Below are 24,363 nucleotides of genomic sequence, written 5' to 3' on the forward strand. Positions count from 1 at the left end.
TTTGGTCATGCAATACCATATCACGATATGGTATCGTGAGATGAAATCAAAGTTTGAACATGTGATTTTACGTTGATTCCATCTCATGATTTCATATCATGAGATGTGATTCCATATTCTCCAAAAACCATGATATGGAATTATATGGAATTCCATATCATGATTTGAGATATTTTAATACAAAAATTGATTCACGAGTTTATATTTTGTTAAAACAACCCCACATTTATATCTACTAACCATTTATTTCATATGTAAATAAAATTTATAATCACATCTTTACTTTTTAAAATTTATTATTCTCATCGACATAAAATTTATTATTCTCACCAACATATAGTCACTTTAACTCACACCAACCGATTGTTAAGTAATAAATTTATTTTATGGCCTTAATAAGTGCACATTTATATTTTATGAGTAAGTTATTAGTATTTAGATACATATTTTCTATCAACTTTTCTTTGCTTTGGAAGCACTATTTTTATTACTCTTACAAACATTATTTTTATGAAGTGTATTCTATAATGCTTCCAATTTATTTTATGTTCACTAAACTAATATTGATGTATTTTTTATTTGGTAGAATTGTGTTGGTGCAATTGATGGAACATATATAGAAGGGGAGGTTCCTAAAGCAGTGCAACAAGCATATCGTAATCGCAAAGGAAGAACATCACAAAATGTCTTATGTGCTTGTGATTTTGATATGTGATTTATCTTTGTTGCTGTTGATTGGAAGATACTGCACATGATAGTATAGTACTTGAGAATGCACTTGTTGAACCAACGTCACAATTTCCATTTCCGCCACATGGTAACTTTAAATTACATCCTTAAAATAAATATTATTTTTTTACACAAAGTTGTCTCATTTACGTCACATATGTTTTTAGTAATTCTTTATAAAATGTTTGTTGGTAGATAAATATTATGTTGTTGATTCTGGTTTTCGAAACACAAAAGGATTTTTAGCTCCATACAAAGGACTATGCTATCATTTGCAAGATTACCGAGGAAGTGAAAGAGAGCCTCAAAATGCCAAAGAACTATTTAGTTATAGGCATTCATCTCTGCGCAATGTGCTTGAACGGACTTTTGGAGCTTGGAAAAATAGATTTAGAATACTGAAACAAGACATGAATCATTATGATATTGATACACAAGTGAAAATTATCATAGCTTGTGCAGTGTTACATAATTATTTGCTAGAATACCAAAGTATTGATGAAATATTTATGGTCTATGAGCATGAAAATATAGTTGCATATGATATTGACCAACAAATGGCTCAAAGTAACAATGTTGGTTCGTCTTCTCGGTCACATGATCGAGAAATGCAAGTTCAACGTGAGGAAATTATCCGTACTATGTGGGAGGATTATATTAAAGACTAGTACACTACAATTTATGTTCAATTTTGTTTTTATTAAATTAAAGTTAGATGAAACAATTATTTAAGTGGAGAACAAATAGCTTTGTAATAATTTATTATGCGATTTTATAAATTTTTATTTATTTGATAAGAATGAATAAATAATTGGGGCTATTTTAATAGTTTTACAACTTATGTGATTTTTATGTTTATGAGAAAATATACAACACAAAAATTTCATATCGCATGTTCAAACAAAACTTCAATTTCATCTCATAATTCCATATCATGATACCATATCGCATGGTCAAACGGGCCCTAAGTGGGGTAAAATGGGAGTTAGTCGATTAAATCTCCTCACTTACGCCTATTACTTTGAAAAGCGAAATCACTCACGCTCTAAGTTCTATCTAGCAATAAATTAGGATTCTTCATCTTCTTACTTCAGTTTAAGGATTCTATTAGGATTTTTCCTTTCAAGTATGTGAGATTTTATCAATGGGTACCCTTTCACCTAGGGGTGTACAAAATCGAATCGAAAACCAAATTAAATCGTTAATCGAGTCAAATCGGAAAAAAATTTGATTAGTGGTTTGGTTTGACTTGGTTTGGTATCGGAAAAAAATCCTATTATATTTGGGTTGGGTTGGTTTCAACTAAAAAAACCAACCTGAGACCAAATCAACCCATCATTATATATAATTTTAAAATTTTATTTTATACGTAAAAATAATTACTTTGATATAATTTTTAAATATTTCGTATACTTTTTCATAGTTTTTATCGTTTAATATATTATTTCATGTTTGAAAGTTAGAATTCTTAATGACTCAATAAAAATTATAGTCCATAGATGTTGGTAATTATAATAACGCTTAAATCAAAATCAAGTTAATACTAATGCAAAAAGAAAATCAATTCAACACTAAGAATGACAATAATATTGAATATTTGTTCTTTAGTTTTACATAGGTTTAGACAATTAAAATACATAGTCTAATTTTAATTTCCTTTAATATTTAGTCATGTAACTAATACTTATTAAACTTATTTTAGCATGATTTTGTACTTTTAAATTATGATCATTTTCATGATTACGTATTAATTTGCAATATTTGTTTTACCCGATTTCATTATTAGTTTTTTTGTTGGATATCTTAGTGTCATTAATCATATCATATTTTGTGTTATTTTCTTAAGAAACAACTTAGATAGTTGTATTTTGGTAGGACTAAAGAAATATTTGAAGTACAAGTAAATTATATGTTTGTATGAATACTTTATCGGAAAAACTCGAAAACTCGAAAATCCGAAAAAACCCGAGGTTGAAAAACCTGAGTTTTATTGATTTAGTTTGGTTTATAAATTCAAAAATTGACACAAATGGTTTGATTTGATATTTGAAAAAGCAGAACCAACCCGGCCATGTACACCCCTACTTTCACCCATTGAGTCCTAAAGAAAACTTCGTTCTTTAGTTGATTAATTCTATAAAACCTAGAATTTCAATGAAAATCATGAATTTCATCATATTTTAGTGAGAAAATATATAATTACCCCATTCAACTATAACATTTTTTCTAAAAGGACACTCAAACTTTACAAAGATCCTAATACCTCATTGAACAATTTGAAAGTAATACAAATACCCCATTTTTGGGTCAAACCCACTTATAAGAAAGAAGGTGAAGTCACGCACCAATTGTTGCTTGCCATGTGTCAATTTTTTATATAATTTCCTAATCTTTGTTTTTATTTATGTTTTTTTTTTGTTTGTTTTGATTCTTTATTTTTTCTTTCTTCTTCGCTTAACCCATCTGTTGGTCTCCTTCGTCCTGTAGTGTCCGCCATTGCTACAACACTAAATCAAAATTAAAACTGGAAAATCAAATCCGCTTTCAAATTTTTTTTTTTCAAATTAAATTTTTTGTCAAAGTCTTCTTTTTGTTTATTTTGCCTTTAATTTTTGCTCTAAAATCAACCTGGGTTGTATTTGAAAAAAAACAACAAAAATTCTCTTTCCGAACGCAGATGAGATTATTTTTGCTTGATCTTAACAGGATTTCAACCCTTGTAAATTGATCAGGGGTTAATTAAAATAACGTCGACGATTCTATAATCGAAGTCGCCATCATCTCTCCGGAGCTTTTCACCCCAGCCGACCAAGAAGGAGGAGAAGAAATCTGAGGATGAAACAACAAATCTGTTGTTGCTTCCGTTATCAATGGAAGAAAGCCGACTAAAAAGGCATTTTTTTTTATGGACTGAGATTCTGTTATTTAGTTACAATCAAATCTCTCCGTCGAAATTCAATCTAAATGAAAAAAGAAAAGAGAGAAAAAAAAGAATAAACTTCAAGTTGTTGTCATCTCCTTCAATGGTGAAGCTCATGAAGGAGAAGAAAAAATAATTAAACAGTAAAAGAAAAGATTATTTAAATAGTTAATAAAAAATATTGCAAAAGAAAAGTTTAATCTTATTTTTTTTGGTTTCCACGCTCTTCAGGTGAGTGATATACACTCTCTCTATAAAATATCAAAAAATGGTTCAATAATTTCACATTAAACTAGTTTAGGGGTGTATTAGGACCCCCATAAAATTTGAATGTCTTTTTCAAAAATAGGTCTTACTTTAATGGGGTAATTATGTATTTTCTCTATTTTAGTTTTTCTTCATGAACAATCCATAAATACATGTTTTTTTAATCTAAAATTCAGTATTTTTATATAGCTATTTTCATGAGTCCTAAGAATAAAGAAAAATCATGTTTTTGAATATGTGTTGGTTAAATTGCATGTTTTATTCAGGATGATAGAATTTGTTACGATTAATTATACCTTTAGTCTTTCAGTTATACATGTATAAGATGATTTTAGATAAAATATACTATTTAAATCTCAAATTTTAGTATTACTGAGTTATCCAATATTATTAGTATTACTCATTTTGATATAAATTCGGTTGATAGTGTTACTTAGCACCAAACGAACATAGGGATGCAAGCTCACCTGTCAATTTATGCTGAGACCTTTACTAGCAATTCCTAAGTCCAGAACTATGTGTTGTAGGCTTGACACCTTATCGTTTTCTGGATATCAACTTAGTGGATTCCCTATATCAATGTTTTACCCTTGGCAGGGTACAGAACACTTTCCAACTGGGGTATAGGTTGGACTCCGTTTAGCTCATATGGAGCATGTTGGTTATTAATATCTTTCACAGTTCAGTGTCTAATTATTGCATGGCTTTGTATTTAGTTTATATCAGTTCAATATTAAGCAGTTCAATGTTTACTTCTTAGTCATTGCATCAATTTATGTATTTTAATTTTATATTTAGTTTATCACCTTAAATTTATCATGTTCAGCTTATTAGAATTGTGATGCATATCTCACATACTCAATAGTCAATACATTCAAATAATTGACCGCATATCTTCTTGCACAATATTATTTTATAATATAGGTTTAGATGCTTATAATCATCCAGCTTGCAGTTAATATAATTTCTGATCAACTTAGTAACAGTGTTGGTGAATCCTCATTTTTCAAAGACAACCCCTATTTCATTTAATTTAGTCATTCAGTTTACAGATAATTAGAGTTAGCTGGGGGATTGTCCTAGTAACTCATCTTAGTAGATGCTTTCAGAGAGTCTAATAGTAGTTTCAATTTTATGTTTTGTTCAAATGACATCCATTTGATTATTCAGCTGTCTTGAAATTACTTGATATTAGCTTCCGCATTAGACATTTTCAATTGTTATCTACAAATCATAGTGTCATGTTAGAATAGGTTAACTTCGGGCCACTTGTGGCTTTAAAACACTGTGTTACAACTAGAAGAAGGTCTCAGATCGCGACAATATATTAAAATAATTTTAATTAATCTTTTAAGATGATTTTTCAAAATAAAAATATTTAGTTTTGCCCAATTTTGCAAGTGAATTTCCCCCATTTTCATAAAACTCTAATTTTCTAATAATGACATACATGTATAACATAACTGAAGTTTTTTTATTCTATTTTTCTACTTCAACTGCAAATACATCTTTTTTATTTTTAAATATCACTTGTCAAACGCTTATTACGTATCATTACAAAGCATTTGAAATTGAAAGCGAATAATTAGCATAGCAATCTTTGGACCGGAGAATTCAACAATTTTTATGCAAATTATCTACTTTCTAAGGCTCAGTTGGTCAATCCAAAAATTGTTAATCCAAAATTGATTTACACAAATTGCATTTATTTTAATTAACTTAATTCCAAAGTTTGAACCACTACTACTTACCATAACAATAATATAGCTGATGTAATTTTACAACTTCACGAAATTTGTGAAGGTTAGAGTGAAACCTTATTTCTACCTCGTAGACTTAGAGATGCTTTTTTTGAAAGACCCTCGACTTAAGCACAATAAATCAAAATAATTATGAAAAAAAAAAATGAACATGAAGAAAACATGATAACTAATAAGGAAAGTAGTATAGAGCGTTTAGAAATAGACCAATTACATCTATAAAATAATGCAAAAATTGAAACATAATAAACAACAATTGATAACAGACATCAAAACAAGAAACTCAATGAATAGGCTAATACTACGACATACACAGTGCTACAAATTTTCATCAAGCCTAATCTCATTAAAAAAAAAAAACAACGCTCAACCACCTACTAGCCTTCTATCCAAATCCACAACCTCCTACTAGCCTTCTATCCAAATCCACAACCTCCTACTAACCTTCTATCCAAATCCACAACCTCTACACCCTCCTATGTAAGATCATATCCTTGATAAATTGAAATTGTGTCACATCCTATCTAATACCCTCTATCCAATGCTTCTTCGAGCTACATTTTCCTCTCCTCATACCTACTATATCCAACTTTTCACATCTTCTCATTGAGACATTTACGCATCTCCTCTTCACATGTCCAAATTATATATTAAACTTGCTTCTCATATCTTATTCACTACGAATACCACTCTCATCTTATTTTGTGTTTACTCATTTCTAATTTTATCTCTCTTAATATATCCACCGCTACTTATATTTCTTATTTGTCTTCAATTCAAAAGATCCATCACAACTTCCTCCCTAAATGAAAATAGAGAAAAAGCCAAATATGTGCATTTAACTGCTTACTATAAATGATGAGCATGACACTTTCGTGAGTACATCACAAATACGCGTTTTCTATGACATAACAAAAGACTGAAAACTTCTCACACGCCTCCTACACTTCCCCTACCTTCTACAAAAGATATTATGGAATATTTATTGCAATATCAGAAATAATTTAAATATATTTTTCTTTATAGTTTTGATAATTAGATATATTTTTCAATCATATTTTGAATTTATACATATTTTGATGTAAATCACACATAATCATTAAGAAAAAAAATTAAAATATAAATTAAATGGAGTATCACTTTTTCTCTTTTAGTTGTTTTCAAATTATTTTTTAAAATATAAGTAATTCAAATAAAAAATCATAAATATGAGCAATTAACTCTCTTAAACATATGAATGAAAGACAAAATAGAATAAATTTATAATAACTCTCTTAATCATTCGTAGAACGATTAACTTATATTGAACATTACCAAAAGGCTCAAAAATTCAATTCTTATAGATTAGACTTTGAAGAGAATAAAATATAATATATAAATATATATTTATAGATTTAACTAGTGAATATAATTATTTTTAATGGATCAGCCAGTTATAACGGGTAAATAAAACCAGTCAAGAGTTGTGTATATACTACTACTATATATATGTTTATATTTATAACCAAACATTGTGCTAAAAAGCTTCAACCTTTTGTCTTTCTCTTTATTATTCCTTTCCATTTCAAGAATCTGAAACCCCTTCCTCTCATTTCTTCTTTTGAACAGCTTCATTTTCATTTCAATAGCAGTCGCCTTCCCAAATTCGAAATCTTGTGCTAAATTCGATTATCATTTCTTTCAATTTCAATGGCAATGGCAGCGATTTCACCTGAATCCCAAATGAATCAAAGAACATGGCCGTGTAAATCGGACGGTGGTCCTCGTTTCACTGCCATTTCATTCATAGGAAAAGCAAAACATGGCAGGAAGAATGATAATCCAAGATTAACAAACAACCCCACAATCTATAATTTCCAAATCAATCCAAAAAATCAAGATTTCGCAGATTTTTCACAACTTCCTGACGATGTGCTATTGAAAATTGCTGCTAATTTCACTTTGCCTAATTTACGTGCGGCTTCACAAGTATGTAAGTCTTGGTGTGATGGGTTAAGACCCTTAAGAGAAGCTATGTTGTGTCTTAAAAATGGGAAGCGGTTTAAGCATGGGCGTGGAGGGGTGACACCTAATTTGAATAAGGCTCTTGAATCGTTCCTTAAAGGTGCGGCTCTTGGGTCTACGTTGGCTATGGTGGATGCTGGATTGGTTTATTGGGAAATGGGGAGGAAGGAACAAGGGATTGCTTTTTACAGAAAAGCAGCTGCACTTGGTGATCCTGCTGGTCAGTGTAATTTGGGGATTTGCCTCTTGCAAGGTACCTTTTTCTCAGTTTTGCTCTTCCAATTGAATTATTCTACTGGGCGTGTTAGCTGTGAATTAGGATAAAGTATTGCCCTTTCACCTTGAAAGATTCCTTCGAGAGGGCTATAGTTTTGTCGTTAGATCCCTGGAATCTTATGGTAGACTCTAGGTGGATATATCACCATTCATCTTCATTATATAGCAAGGTGACATAATTACAAGTTTGCTTATACTTGGCGTAGTTTATAGTCGTAGTTGAGTAGTCTACAAAGTCTAATCTTTTAGTGGAAAAAATCAAATTGGCAGGACGATCCTACCAGTGAAGTGAATGCATAGAATATAATCGGGTGGTTGGAAGAATGGCGGTTTGTGGTATAGATAATGTATTTTAGTAATAGTAAATGTTATACAAATTAGGCACCTTGTTGGTGCAATCAATGAAATGAATACCTTATATGTTCCGGAAAATAAATAAGATGGTAAATTTTTGTGTCGAAATGAGCACAATTTTTTTGGTCTATACGAGATTTAGCAGCCTTAGTTGTGTCAGTACATTACTAACTGTGGGATTGATTTAGCCATCCACGTTTTAGTGTCTAGAGGTCTATGCTTTTGCTTCTTATGTTATGTCCTTTTTAATTCATGTTCAGCATTAAGACTTAAGAGACTAGTTATTTGCGCTTCAGATTTTGTTTGATTTATTTATTACTTAACATTCAAATCTTGTTGTGATGCCCCTTCTAATCATTATCAGTAATTGAGGTGTGTTATCCAACGTTGAAAGATTTGGTGTAGGAGGGTGAGGTGATTCAAGTTGTTCATTTTTCTTTCCGCAAACTTTATCTTTATTGAACCAGTGGTGCTTTCAGATGTTTTGGTAAATGCAATGTATATTTGTATGTCTCTGGTGTTGGCTCTTCTCTCTTTTAACTTCCTTTACAACATCTTGTCCCCATAGCTTCCTGATATCTTTTCTGCACCATCTCTTTCATATCAATCATGCGCTAAAGACCATCGAATGTGGTTCTGGAGTACAGCCACAAGCCACCAGTTAACCAATAAGCTGCAAAATTCATTATAATGAATTGAAAGGAAATTAATTGGAGGCCAAGGATTAGGGTAGAGGGTTAGGAGGTAGTCGAACAATTTCTCTCTTTCCTGTGAGAGAGGATGGTTCTAACTTAGAACACCTTATCTGCGTCATGTTATACTTATCAATTTAAGACCATAAGCTCTAGATCAGAGGCGTATCTAAGGGGAGGTCACCGGGTTCACCTGAACCCATGGTCCCCTCCCGAGATCATATAAAGTAGTGTTATATTTTTAAAAAAATATTGAAATATAGATGTGTGAATCCACACTTGGAGTATCATGCAATTATGACTGGGTGCACCTTTACCCGCGAGGTTAGAAATCTGAATTTTATATTTATCTTGTTTTATTTTTCTTTCTAAAATTAGATAACACTTCTTTAAGTGGTAATTGGTAACACTTTTGACATTTTAATTAATTCATCAATATATATATATATATATATATATATATATATATCAGAATTAATTTTAGACCTATAATTTTAAAATTTTAACGGTTTTCAGTAATAAAAACTTAAATGTCGAACCGATCAAATTTATATCATAGATTAACCTTTTTATAATAGTGCACCCATCATCTCAAAATCCTGGATACGCCTCTGCTCTAGATATTAGGGTTTCCGCTGTAAACCGAACACAAGGGAAGGATCGTTGTTTTTACCAAAAAAGATCATTTTGTCAGGTAATGGATACACTAATATCATTCCTTTGGCTATGTATTATGTATAAGCCTTCCAAAAACAGAAAGCTTGTATGCATCAGGTTCATAGGAGTAAATACTTTCAAAAGGGATAAATATTAGTGGCTCAATTCTGTTACTTCTTTTGTTGTTTTTTACTTTGGTTATCTTTGCAATTTTTGCTGTCAGCACTTTTTTATAGTATTTTTGTTTACCATTGCCTTTACTTTTGTATTTGTCAAACCTATTTTTGTTAACGCTTTTCTTAAGCCGAGGGTCTATCGGAACCACCTCTCTATCTCACAAGGTAGGGGTAAGGTATGCATACATCTCACCCTCCTCACATCCCACTAGTGGGATCACACTGGATTTGTTGTTGTTGAAAATATAGTTTAAGGGGGGAGGTAACAGCTAGTACTAATAGTTGGGAGAGGTTATGCAGTGCCCCTCATAAAATTTAATTGGTTGCAAGTTCCCCTTTCAACACTTGAAAATTGTGAAGTTTACACTTCTCCAAGAGAACCATTATGTGCAAGTGTAGGGAAACTTGAAAGCAAACAGACTGTTGGAAGGCCTCTGCAACACTTATCCTGAAACGTTGAAGGCAGCAACACATTTTATGATTATTTGTCCTTTCTTTTTATGATTCCTCTGGTGATTGTATCTGTGAACAGGAGTAGGTTCTGCTTCTGCCAATAGTGTTTTGTTGTTTCCGTTATGCATCAAGTATGGTGAAATGTTACTTCTTTTAAATCATTATAGGTCTACATAGGTGAAGTCATGTGATCGCTAAGAGCACCCACCATTAGTGCTCACAAATGGTGGGCAGAATCGGATATGGGTGAGTTGAACATGGCTTAGAAAAGAAAAGAACGGATAAAATATCCTACCTTCCCATTTTGATAAGGACGGTTATATTGCATTTCACTATTTGCTCAAGAAGCTACCTACCTTTAACAATCAAAAAGAGAAACGTTCAAGAAGCTGTTTCTTTTTGTTGGTTAGTGGGGTGGGGTGGGGGAAATGTGTTTTCTGAAACATAAAGTCTCCAACTTTGGATGGGTCTTGTCAGCTTGTGGAAGAAAGTTGTGAAACAGGGGACTTTTCAATAGTAACTGAAAAGACGAAAATAGTTTAAAGAGCTATAGCGGGATATAGGAAAGGATAGGACTTTTTATAATCATAACTTGCAAGCAGTGTTATCAAAGGTTCTCTTAAGCCCTAAAGCGAGGGTCAAAACGTGTTGAGCACTTTGCCTCGCTTAATGTGCGCTTCAGTGTCGTCATCAAGACTCTAAGACATACTTCTCCTTGTGAATGAGCATTTCCTGAAGAGGCGATACTAAACCATTGATATTTCACTTTCTCATAAAAACAATCAATTTCTTTGTCCATATATTTGTTAATAATGCTTTATAATTATTAGTGTTGGACTAAGCATATATATATTTGTATGTTTTCTCCATTTGCGTCTTTCCTCAAATCCACGCTTTATTTGCTCTTTGCGCTTAAAGCGCCAACGAACCTTAGAGCTTTTTTGCGCTTTTCGCTTTTGATAATCATAACACTGTTTGCAAGCCATTTTAAACCAACTAAGTATGATGGACCATCAGTTAGTAGTTTGTTAAATTATATATTAGATCAGTAAGTGACATAAGATTCTCAAATAAGTAGTAAAAATACAATTTAGTGCTGAAGTCGCTATTGGTCAAGTGGTGAAAGTTGAGGAAATTAACTAGTATAAGCAACATACAAAGGGGGGAAAAGTTTTGACACTAGTAACTAAAGATAAGAAAATATATTTAAATTTCAGGACTTAGCTAAGACAAAAATGAAGTTGAAGAAAGGATTAAGTATCTAAACAGAATACAAGCAATTGCAGTGCTTATTGTTAAATAGTTTTGTCTGGTATAGGTTTTAAGTTAGTTTTGATATTCATATCGGTTCAATAGTTTGGACTGCATAAATTAGTTTCAGTGTAGTAATACTAGGTTTACCCAATATAGTGAGGGAAAAAAAGAGTAACACCAGAAGCAAGATATTGTCAAATACAACTCACACTTACACAGGATATGATCACATCTAGTTAAAAATGAAAACTGAAAGAAAAAATAAATATGAAAGTCGACACTAATGGTAAAACATGAAATGCTAAATCTTGTTTACATAACTTACGAGAATCTTTGGGTAGCGACGAGCAAGTCCCTTTTTGCCATAGGTTTTATGGGTTTGGAAGGATTGGGATCTTAAAAACCATATTTATCCATGAAATATTCATTTTTCAAATGGATAACATGGATATTTGATCATTATCCAACCATTTTTAATTGGGCGGTTGGGTCATGGATGGATACTTGTTTTTCAAATCCGTTTTGCCAATGCTACCTACAGAAACTAAGCGTTTGATTTGCATTCTATATGTAAGCATTTGTTTTACAAGTTTTAGCATTAATTTTCATTACTTTTGGTTATTGTGTCTCTATGCAGTAATGACCACTTTACTCTATGCAGCTAACCCTCCGGACAGTGAGGAGGCTATTAAATGGCTTTACAAAGCTTCAGTTGCAGGCTATGTTCGAGCTCAGTACCAACTTGCCCTTTGTTTACATAAAAATCGTGGCCCGAGTTGGAATCTTCGTGAAGCGGTATGAAAATTTGTTTGCTTTATCATTATGTTCTTGTAGTAGACGTACAATATCACTTTGATTAACATTGTTCAAATTTTAGATCATATCATACTTTTAAGGTTCTGGAATTTCAGACTTCTGAGTTGTCAAGTAAATTTGATTGAAATCGAGATTTAATCTATAAATTCCAGAGCAGCTAGCATTATCAGTTAGGTAATATAAGGGGATTCTTTATCATACACAAACTGGAAATTTAAAAACCGTACCCCCAAGAAGCAGCACTGTGAAAAATGGTCCTAAACTTGGCTCCATGGGACCTAAAAGTTTAAATTCACGATCATGGTTAAACAAAAAGTTATCCGTATTTGTCTTTCTATACAGATGACTGGATTGTTCCTATGATGACTTTACCTGTGAAATGCAGGTAAGGTGGTTTCTGAAGGCAGCAGAAGGTGGATATGTCCGTGCTATGTACAATATAGCAATGCGCTATTCAGTTGGAGAAGGTTTAGTTCAATCTCACAAATTAGCAAGGAAATGGATGAAGAGAGCAGCTGATCGCGGGCATAGCAAAGCCCAGTTTGAGCATGGACTCAGTCTATTTTCCGAAGGGAACATGAAGAAAGCTGTTGTATATTTGGAGCTTGCCACTCGTGCTGGTGAGACAGCAGCTGATCACGTCAAGTATGTTATACTTCAAGAGATGTCCACTTCTTGTCGTGATAGAGCCATGCTTCTTGCTGATAATTGGCGTCCTTTGCCTTCTTCATCTCGCTGATTGAGTCTCCTTCTTGTTGTTTTTTCCAGCCTTAATGCTGCCTAAGCATATTTTCTCTAGCATGCTGCTTTTGAACTTGTTCAAGTACAAAGTGTAAATATACATAGTTTTTCTTGTAAATAATATTTTTCCTTAAAAGTTGCCATTTCTTTATGGTTTCTGCTGAATTTATCACTTCATGGAAAGTTAATAATGCTTTTACAATTTGTTGTTTAGAAATGGTACCAACTCTCATGGAAGATGTAGTATAGGCGAATTTTTTTTATTAGATACTCAAATAAATTATAAAAAAATTAAAACTTACTAAGAATTGCGTGAGTTTGGTTATTACCCCATTTTTAGTCCATTTCAGCTCAAGTAATTTTGAGTGAGTCATTTATTAACTCAGCCCGTTCTGACATGCCAAAATTTAGCCCAACCTCCATTTGACACCCACTACTCGTGCCTGTCCCGAGTACATCCTTGAATACATTTAGGTTCCTGTTACAGAGTTGCTCTTTTATGAGATTCTACTGAACTAAACAAATGTAAATGACACTTTGAAAAATCTATAAGGGATGACCGCACTCGGCTCGACCTCGACTTCGACTTCTTTTAGTACATTGCTACAACTTCTGTTTAGCTCATTCCGTGCTTACTCACATTACAGAGTTGCTCTATTCTAAGATTCTACTGAACTAAACAAATGCATACGACACACTTTGAAAAATCCTTAAGGGAAGAGAAACATAAAAATAGAATTGACTTATTGCAAAAGATTTTTCCAAACACAAAAAAGAGTGTTTTACCATCACCAAAACTAGACTGCCAAAATTGAAAATAAATAAAGGAGTTATTCAAATGAGATAGAGATACAAAGCTGACAAGTGCTACATTTTACAAGTCCAATCAGCAAATAGAGCAACAATTAATTGTAATAGATAGGGGTGTACATGGTCGGGTTGGTTCGGGTTTTTTAAATATCAAATCAAATTATTTGTGTCGGATTTATAAATTTATAAACCAAACCAAACCAATAAAACTCGGATTTTTCAACCTCGGGTTTTTTCGGATTGTTTCGAGTTTTTTGGATTTTCGGGTTTTTCCGTTAAAGTATTCATACAAACATATAATTTACTTGTAATTCAAATATTTCTTTAGTCCTACCAAAATACAAGGTGTTTTTTAAGAAAATAACACAAATTTGATATGATTAATGACACTAAAATATCCAACAAAAAAATAATAATGAAATCACATAAAACAAATATTGTAAATTAATAAGTCATAGTGAAAATGATCATAATTTAAAAGTTTTAAATCATGCTAAAATAAGTTTAATAAGTATAGTTACATGACTAAATATTAAAGGAAATTAAAATTAGATTACGTATTTTAATTGTCTAAACCAATGTAAAACTAAAGAACAAATATTCGATATTATTGTCATTCTTAGTGTTGAATTGATTTTCTTTTTGCATTAGTATTAATTTGATTTTGATTTAAGCTTTATTATAATTACCAACATTTATGAACTATAATTTTTATTGGACCATTCAAAATTCTAAGTTTCAAACTTGAAATAATATATTAAAAGATAAAACAATGAAAAAGTATAAGAAATATTTAAAAATTATATCAAAGTAAATAGTTTTATGTATAAAATAAAAATTTAAAGCTATCTATATAATGTCGGGTTGTTTTTTTTTTAGTTAAAACCAAACCAACTCAAATATAATCGGGTTTTTTTTTCAATACCAAACCAAGTCAAACCAAACTACTAGTCAATTTTTTTTTCTAGTTTGACTCAGTTTGCGTTTTGATTTAGTTTTCGATTCGGTTTTGTACACCCCTAGTAATAGAGATGCAAATTTGATCCAACAAAGAGGTGTTATATTGGTGTTATGTCTAACTATTTAGATAGAAATTGTGCACGGAAGGATGATTAGACAGAAGCGGAGTCAGAATTTCAAGCTTGTGGGTTCTAAATTTTAAAAAGGATAACGATCTTAAAATTCACAAAACACAAATTATGTTAATGAGATGTTTGTCATGTTTGAAAGCATTACCTTAGATATTGTTATTCTAAAAACTTATTTTAACAATGTGAAGATTTGAGTAATTTAATTTAAAGTTCTAAAATATTGTTAATGAAAGATGAATAATTTTTAATATAAATTTCGAACATTTTTACTATAATCTAGAATACTATTTTAAGTGAGAAAAAATTATTCAATTCACCATTAATATTTTCGCACCTAAAATATATTTTTTACTAGTTTCATTGTGACCTTGAACCATTACTACCTTCAAAAGTTAAAATTTTGAAAAGCAAATAACAATTATTCACTATGATCAATTATCAATATGTGGGATAACCCTAGAAAATATTAAAATTTGATTTTCGAATAGATAATTCTACGGTGGAAAAGCAAACAAATAAGAAAAAAATGAAAAAGGAGAGGCGAGAGTACATAGTACATATCGAAGGGCAAAGGTCGGATGATAGCAATCAGATCAACAATAAAAGTTAGAATCCTAACTTTTGAAAATAAATTTGGGTTAAAGTTTTTGAATATTTGAGTAGAATCAATGAAAATATATTTCGGTTAAAAAATTTTTAATCTCTGAGTAGAAATTAATAGTTAGATATTGTTTTAGCGTATGACCCAAACACTATTTTTATTTTTATTTTTATCATTAACCATTTTTCTGTTTTTTTTTAATATATAAATTATCATTTGCCAATTTTCTATACCGGTTTTCCGTATTTGCTTAAAAAAATATAAATTATCATTTGCCAATTTACGCGCGTATTGAATGACTTCACAGGGTGCATGGAGACCACTTGGCCACCCGCCTCATTATGCTAGAGGGTTCGCAGGAAATATATGTGTACGTTTTATTTGATATTTTAATACGAATATAGGATCTACGGAAAAGCCAGTGGGTTCGTCCGAACCCCCTTTCGCTACAGTAGCTCCTCCCCTACAATCAGATTGAGATTGGTATGGAGCTGCATTGCTAGATGATGAACCAAAATTTGGTGCAACAAACATATTAGAAACACGAGGCACAATATCATTTGGACTTTCTTGATTCAAAGCTTCTTTGCCTAATAGTGGGACTGTGTTAAGAATTCATCACCAACTTAACTAATGTTCAAAACACTTCGAAAATAATCTAGAAAATTCCGAAGATGTAAAGAAATAATGAAAGATTTTTAGAATGAGTATCCTAGAGAGAAAAGTCTAGAAATGTTCTATTCATTCTTATCTAGGTTCTTCCATCACCAGCTATAAATAGAGGTGATTCATTTGAGTTGTAACCAACCAAGTAAGTAAGTGCTTAAACAAAGCAAGTAAGAAAATAAAAGTGAATTCTCAAGTAAAGGGTGTTTCTGAAGCAAGCAACAAGTAAGTGATTAAGTTTGTAAGACCGAAGCGGGTCCTTACTTTGATTATTGCAAAAGATTTTTCCAAACACAAAAACGACTTTGTTTTACCATCACCAAAACTAGACTGCCAAAATTGAAAATAATAAAATAAAGGAGTTATTCAAATGAGATAGAGATACAAAGCTGACAAGTGCTACATTCACAAGCCCAATCAGCAAATATAGCAACAGTTACATGCAAATTGTAATAGAGATGCAAATTTGGTCCAACAAAGAGGTGTTATATTGGTGTTATGTCTAACTTTTTAGATCGAAATTGTGCACGGAAGAACGATCAGATTGAGATTGGTCAGAAGCTGCATTGCTAGATGATGATGACACATTGCTATGGACATTAGTTGATCATGACACATTGACATTGGCATAGCTTTCATTAGGAGGAAGGATGTTGCGTTTAAGTGCTGCTTTGTTCCTGTTATGTCTACCAAAAAAAGTCTCGGCGGCGTGAGTGGCAACTTGGGTTGAACTTCTACTGGGCACAAACTGTTTGGCGATTTGATTCCAACTTTGCCCAATCCCATCAAGAAACTTTTGTGTTCATCCACACTCCATCTATCTTTCTTGTTTCAATGATCTCCTGAATTTTCACTTTCATCAACTAATACACCCTTGTCTTCTTCTTCAGTCCATCTGCTTCTCGTCATTCTTGATCCTGAATCTTCATTATGATGATCACTACTTATCACAACCCAAATAGTTTAATGCTATGATTTTTCTCCCCCCATTTTTTGATTTTTCCCTTCTTTTTTTTTTCACTTTTGTCAAATTATGAGTACGCAATTGGAGAGCAAGTTATTTATAAGCGATAATCCTTAGTTACCGTTAGAATCTAACTGAACGATTAGGAAAATAAAAGTTGCACCAATTATTTTCTTGCACTTAAAATATTTTATTTAATTATAATCTTTATTCTGTAGGATTTACTCTTTTTTTTATTTATTCATTTGCTTCAAAATTCTCTTCAATATACTTAGTTACATAAAGTTTTATTTGTGGTTTTTTTTGTCAACAACCGGAGCTATGAGTTTTGGAATGGAATTCCATCGGTCCCAACAACTCCAAAATGTGGAAATTTGTCTAGGAGTGTGGTCGTCTTTAGTTTCAAGGTCGTTTCATGGATGTGAGCCCTTGGGTTGGAAGTTTAAGTATAATTAGGGCAAAAGTTGACTTTGGTCAATATTCGGAGTTCGGATGCTCGAATTGAATATCTGACTATTTCATTAGATTTGGGGGATGATTTTAGCATATGTGAGGTTTTGGTTGAATTTTCAGAGATTCTGAGGGAAGCTTGATATTTTTGGGTGAAAGTTAGTTTATTGTGACTTTAATGGGTTTCGGGTCAAGGAGACCTCAAATCTGTGTTTCGATGGTTCCATTGAGTCCGAAACATCGAGTTTCGTTGGGTAGCATATTTGGTTTGTGTGTTCAGAATTCCGAATGAATCTCGAGAGTCTTTTCAGTGAATTTTGTTGAGCCTTGGTGTTGCTAATGTTGTTGTTGTCTATTTAATTTCCCATCGCGATCACGGATCCCTCTCTCGCGATAGCGGATTCCTCTCTTGCGATTGCATAAGGGTCTTAGGTTGTGTGTTGTGATCGCAAAGGGTTAGGTCCTCAGGCATCGCGATCGCGTGGTCTATGCTGCGATTGTGAGGGTTGACCATCAATGCTCATTGTGACCGCAAGGCGTGGGGTCACGATGGCGAAGAGTTAAATTGACCTAAAAAGTGTTCTTTTTCAAAATCAGGTTTCATCTCCATTTCACAATTTTTGAACTTTGGAAGCTCAATAGATGCAATTTTAAAGCTATTTTTCAAGATTCTTCGATTGGATAACAACTTTTAACTCCCCATTTTTTATTACTCATTATTTATTTTAAGATTTCCCCACCTATTTGCTAATTTTGAACTTAGACTTTTGAATATTCTCAAGAACTTGGGTTTCAAGGAAACTGGTGATTTGAGCTTGGTTTCAACTCGTTTTTTGATTTGATATTCACTATTGAGTTCCCAAACCTTTGGTAATATGATTTTTCACTAAATTCCAGATTCCACCAGAGTTTGTACCTCTACAAAGAAGAACAAGAATTAGACAGAGAAGAGCAAGGGAGGGGGAGGGAAGATAACAGATCACAAGAAATGATACTTACTCCGGAGAGCTGAGAAAGGAAGAAAAATTGATGAAAATTAGGTAAAGTGTGAATGATCCATAACATATAGAAGCGAAAAGCCATGATCAAGAAGCTCGATGTGGCGACAAGGAAGAGAGATTAAGGAGACAAGATTAGCAAATCCCATGTTTTAGGATATAGATACGCAAAGACGGATCCAGAATTTGAAGGTTCTGAATGCCACATGGTCCAAATAGGATAAATAGATCGATTTGTTAAATTTTAGGATATAGGTACGGATCCTGCAAGACGGTTCCCTTAATGGATTGGGTCAGGGATTTTCGTTGTGTTTTGGATATTTTATTTTGTTTTTTCTTGGCTTTTTGATAATTTTGGATCCTGTTGGATCTGCTTAGTATAAATATTTTATTTGAATAAAGGAGCCTTAGCTACACCAGTTTTATTTTTTTAAAAAAGCAAGGGACATATGCAATATATATACACAAAAAAATTGTTTTTCACATTGTAAAAGGTCTTAAGATTTGTAATATCTTGACATCTAAGTTATTTTTCTGCATGATCTCCTCATAGAGGTCATTGTAGTAGAGTTTAACCATCAAGTTCAGAATTGATTGATGTGGTTCCTCTAATCCTAGGACACCAGAATATTAAACCATGAACAAAAAAAGACATCAGAGAAAATCATATTGGGTAGTGATTGTGAGTCTCAATTCTTAACCGAAGGGGACACCAAAAGGTCTTTACTCTTCTATCCCTCATATAGATAGAGGGAAAGTAAAGCTTTTGATTTTTTCAAAATCATAAAGAAAAGGAAGAAAAATAATAAACAATAAAAAATAATTAAACAAAGGAGTAAAAATAAGAAAAGGAATAAAAAAAAAAGGAAATTCAAAATAAAATAAAAAATACAAAAAAATAAAAGGGACTAATAGATGAGAAAAAAGTGGAAAAAGGAGAAAAATAAAGGAAAAAACTAGAGAAAAATAAAGAAAGAAAGAAATAAATGAGAAATAAAAAAGAAAACTAAAAAGAAGAAAGTAAATATATAAAATGTAGATTTTATTAATTTTATTTTAATAAATAAGTTAATGATTTTAGTTTTTTTTTTAATTACTTATTGTTGTGTATATTTAATTAAAAAATAATAATTAACCTACCCTACCCCACGCATCACACTACCCTATTTTCCTCCCCCTCCCTAAAACCACTCTCCCTTACCCCCACATCATCCCACACCCTCACCACAACTCCCCATTCCCCAATTGTCCTGCTTGGCACAAACTCTTTAGCAATTCGAGTCCAATTTCCTTTTCCAAGTTTGTCCAATCCAATGAAGAATGCCCTCTCTTCATCTTCACTCCATCTTCTTCCCTTACTAGTAACTACTCATCCCTCTCGGCTCTCGTTTCACTTGTTGATTCTTCTCCAAAGGAAGAAACTTTGTTGACAATAATCTCAACGCCAGACGATTATATGGTTTCTTGGATTTCTTTGTCATATTTTTTCACTAACTACTCTTTCTTTTTTTGCAAATTTTACATAGTAGAAAAAATAGAATGAGCAACAAGTGTAGTTGGAGAAGCAAATGTCCCAATTAGTACAACATGACCTTATAGCATCTTTAAAAAAAAAGGAAAAAGCTCAAATATGTCATCGAACTTTTAGAAAAGGCTCATTTATGTCATTCGTTAAAAGTTTGGCTCATCTATGCCATTACCGCTTAAGAATAGGCTCATTCATGTCATTATTTCTTAACGGTGGTTTTGCAAAACCATTTTTTACACGTGGCCAATTATAATTCGGTCACGTCATTATTATTTTTATATTAAAAAATCAAAATTCTGAACAAACATTGAATTAAAATAACCCACCCAAATTTAAAAAAATCCCTATAACCCATCAGTAACCCAATTTTTCATTCACTTTTAATCTAAAAACCCTAACTAAGAAAAGAAGTTTCTTCACTTCTATAAGGACGACCAACTCCTTCTCCTTCTCCGACGAATTTACTGATCTTTCTTCAATCTCATTAGTTTAAAGAGGTTAGTTTACATATTACTACTAAATATTTATTTAATGTGGTTGGTAGAGGATTTCAAGAAAGTGTACATATGGGGTTCTAAGTCATGTGGGTTTGTTATTTTTGTATGTGTAAATGTATTGTTTAATAGGTAATGTTTTTGAATTTTAATGACCTTTGTTTGTTTCTTTTTGTTGTGGTCCCATATTGTATTCATTGTCAAATTTAGGGATTTTTTATGATTGTTCTGTAAATGGTTTAACACTATTTTATAGTTAAAAGTTCTCAACTTTTAATGATCTTGTTTATTTCTTTTTGTTGTGGCCCCGAATAGTATTCAGATGTTAGATTTGGGGGTTTTTATGTGACAATAGTATAAAGGGAATCATTGTTTATTAGTTAGAATTTGTCTTTTAATGATGTTATTTGTTCCTTTTTGTTGTGGTTTCGAAATGTATTCTCTACAAAAATTTTACACTATACTATTCAGTTTCTTGCATTCCTTTAATCCTTCTCCCTTTGCCCTCCATCAAGTAATTTGACATGAATCGTAGACAAGTTGCTTCGCTATTTTAATTTCAAGACTTGTTTCTTGTTCTTAGATTTATGTTATTATGGATAGTTCAATCATCATATTGACTATATTTTTATTGTTGTATGTTGCTGGTTCCTCATTTATTCAATTGTTTTTTTTTGGCATGTGTACATTACTGAAGAATGATTGCTAAAGTAACAATACTTTTTCACTATGGGGGTGAGTGGGTCTTTTCTCCCCAATTATTGTACACTAAGAAGTTGATGCATATGTGGCATGAATTTGATCCAGACTTGTTGTCTTACAAAGACTTGTGTGAAGAATTTAAAAAGGAGCTTGATTATTTTAAAGTGAAATAACTCTTAGTTGCTGGACCATCTGGTAGATACTACATAGTTGAAGGTGATGATGGTATTCGGGCTTTACAATGTCTGATTTGTCATTAGTTTACTACATAGTAGAGCCTACTTTGACACACAGTGTAAGAACACAATGGTTGACAATAACTTCACAGAATCCTTCAATGCTTGGATTTTAGAAGCAAGAGGCATGCCAAATATTAAAATATTGGAGGAAATAAAGGATTAAGGTTATGACTAGGTTGGCTGAAAATGAAGACAAAGTTAGGCATTGGAAAACTGAATACAATCCACAATGCATGAAGTTGTACAGTGATTATAGGGCAATAACACATGGATGCACTGTGAACTTTAATGGTGATTATGGTTATGAAGTGTCTGGAAGGTGATGATAGGCATAATGTGAACTTAGAGCATATTAGATACACCTGCAGATTGTGGGACTTGTCTGGAATTCCCTGCCCTTATGCCATTAATGCATTTATGCATAAGAAAGTTGTTCCAGAGACACAAATTCACTGGTTTTACAGTAAAGAAGCCTATTTGCTGACATACAAACATAAAATGCAACCTGTTAGAGGAATACAATTTTGGAATGTTGATCCTGCTCATGCAATGGAACCACCTGATATGATCAAAACGATTGGAAGACCCCAGAAGAAAAGAGATAGAACAACAAATGAAGCAAGAAAAAGAAAAGGTGAATGGAGTTCATCAAGAAAAGGTTCTATAATGACATGTAGTAATTGTGGGGAACAAAATCACAACGCAAGAGGTTGTTATAAAGTATATTTTTAACTTATTCTCTTATTTTAGGTAAATCTTTAACTTGCATTAATTGTGTATTTTTGGAGATTGCAATAGTTGGAACTATTTTTAGTTGAACAAAAATAGTTGAATAGTTGTTAAGACTGCTTTTAGTTGGGCATTTTTTTAGACTTCAATTTTGAATATTTGAAAACTGAAATTGTTGTGACTGTTTCAGTTTTTGGGACTGCTATAGCTTTGTATTTCCTTAGACTGCAATAGTTAGAAATATGAGTTAACATTATTTTGTTTGATAGGCAAAAGGGGCTGAACAGATTTCAAAGAAAGGCAAAGGCAAAGAAAAAATTAGTGAGACATCAGCTGGAACACAACAATCTGGCCATGCCTCAAGAAGCAACCATTATGAGCCTGAATTTGGTACGCAACCATCTCAACAATCAACCTTTCGAACTCAATTTGATACTCTTATGGACTTGATATTGATGACGATGAAGACCCAATATTGAGGCCAAAAACCATCTCTGAAGCTGATACATTGTTGGCCATGAGAAATAGCAGAATGACACCATCAGATGGTGGTTGAAGAATTCAATTCACCGGAGATGCAACTAGGGTGTCAACTCTAACAAACTTTCCTTATTCACCAACAAAGATAACTTGGCAAGGAAAGGAAACTATTACATGCAATCAATTACTAAATAACGCGAGGAAAAAACGTAACAAGATGATGGCAAGAAAAGGTCAAGGGGAACCAGCCCCCGATTCTTCTGAAATATGAAAGTTGTTTTGTTTTTCTTTTGTGATGCCTAGACATTTTAAAGGTTAAACCTTTTATTTTGTGATGCCTAGACATTTTAAAGGTTAAAGCGGTTGACATGTGATTTTTGTTATTACAATTAGTTTAACCTTAAAATGACAATTACCAATTTTGTAATAGGATGACAATTGGTGCTAGATTGTTGAAATATTAGGTTATGCAGTATGTTGATATTGAAGTTTTGTGTTATAGATTTGTTGTTTTTTCTGCATAGAAAAATTGCTTGCAATGATGCTGTCAATGGATTAAAAGTGACCAATGATGGAGTGTATCTCCTTAGTGCAGGTTGACATCAATTCTTTGCAATGAGTTTTTGTATTGCTACAGCTTGGAATTTGTTTATGCATTGTGATTATTATCCTCCGGTCTTATGTCATTATTTCTGTTAGATGCATGTATGACAATGTCTATGGTCTGGTGCATGTTACTGTTATCTTTCTATAGTTGGTCAATGGTGAAGTGCAACTCTGGAATTTATACAGCAGATTAAGGTGCTTTCTAATCTCATTTTGATATGTTTCTCTAGCAGTTCTCTAGCAAAGTTGTTTATTTTGGGCACTGTTTTTAAAACCCTGATGTAAGATATCCTTTAAACACTCTGCGATAGGACATGATATGGGTAGATTTATTCCCTTGTGATTAAGGAGGGATGGATAAGCTTTTGCGATCGACCAAGATAATTGGAGCGACTGAGTAGCTCACGAAATATTGAGAGTCAAACAATATAAATTTCAATTTTGAGAGTCAAACAATATAAATTTCAACCAACATTTTAAGATGTATTTTTAATCATATTTGATATGAAGAAGGTTGGAAGTTGTAATACTTTCCTTATAGTTTTTGAATATCTAGCACAACATGACAACTAAAATGTAATGTGGAAAGTATATTGATAGTAGTAATAGAAAACAAGTAATTCGTTCGTCCAACTTGACTTTCATTAATGATAAAACACTGAAATGCAACACACAAAAAAGAAAATAGATTACAACACATAATCCCTATGGCATGTTTGACTCAAGCAGCCATGAATTTGTAACTGAATACTCTTTCACTGCTACTTTCAGATGTAGTAGGCATCACTGTTAAATTGTGGTGAAAGGACGAAACCACCATCGTAGGATGAGTAACAATAGCTTTGTAATCTCCGTGGAAAAGTGAAATCTCGAAATAACCCTCAGCATTTGTAGTCCCAACCAAAT

The 24,363-nt window shown here is 32.3% G+C and overlaps 2 protein-coding genes and 1 pseudogene across 2 annotated transcripts in view; 2 read left to right on the plus strand and 1 right to left on the minus strand.

Moving 5' to 3' along the window:
- The window catches only part of LOC125815550 (uncharacterized), a 79,783-nt gene that overhangs the window by 7,158 nt on the left and 48,262 nt on the right, over positions 1-24,363 (minus strand). The window lies entirely within an intron of this gene.
- On the plus strand, positions 7,211-13,268 carry LOC125815601 (F-box protein At1g70590-like). The gene is made up of 3 exons (XM_049495113.1): positions 7,211-7,933; positions 12,204-12,337; positions 12,744-13,268. The coding sequence occupies exons 1-3, from the start codon at positions 7,366-7,368 to the stop codon at positions 13,095-13,097; spliced, it is 1,056 nt and encodes a 351-aa protein (XP_049351070.1). The 5' UTR covers positions 7,211-7,365; the 3' UTR covers positions 13,098-13,268.
- LOC125814324 (uncharacterized) lies at positions 21,645-22,927 on the plus strand (annotated as a pseudogene).

Source organism: Solanum verrucosum, unplaced genomic scaffold, assembly GCF_900185275.1.
Source record: "Solanum verrucosum unplaced genomic scaffold, falcon-dt-bn FXZP01000085.1, whole genome shotgun sequence".
Taxonomy (NCBI): Eukaryota; Viridiplantae; Streptophyta; class Magnoliopsida; order Solanales; family Solanaceae; genus Solanum; species Solanum verrucosum.

What these genes read in the sequence shown, in the direction of transcription:
- LOC125815601 (XM_049495113.1), top strand. Translation starts at nt 7,366, where the DNA reads ATGGCAATGGCAGCGATTTCACCTGAATCCCAAATGAATCAAAGAACA. An exon ending in GGGGATTTGCCTCTTGCAAG is followed by an intron (nt 7,934 to 12,203) that starts GTACCTTTTTCT and finishes TACTCTATGCAG; the next exon opens with CTAACCCTCCGGACAGTGAG. An exon ending in GTTGGAATCTTCGTGAAGCG is followed by an intron (nt 12,338 to 12,743) that starts GTATGAAAATTT and finishes TGTGAAATGCAG; the next exon opens with GTAAGGTGGTTTCTGAAGGC.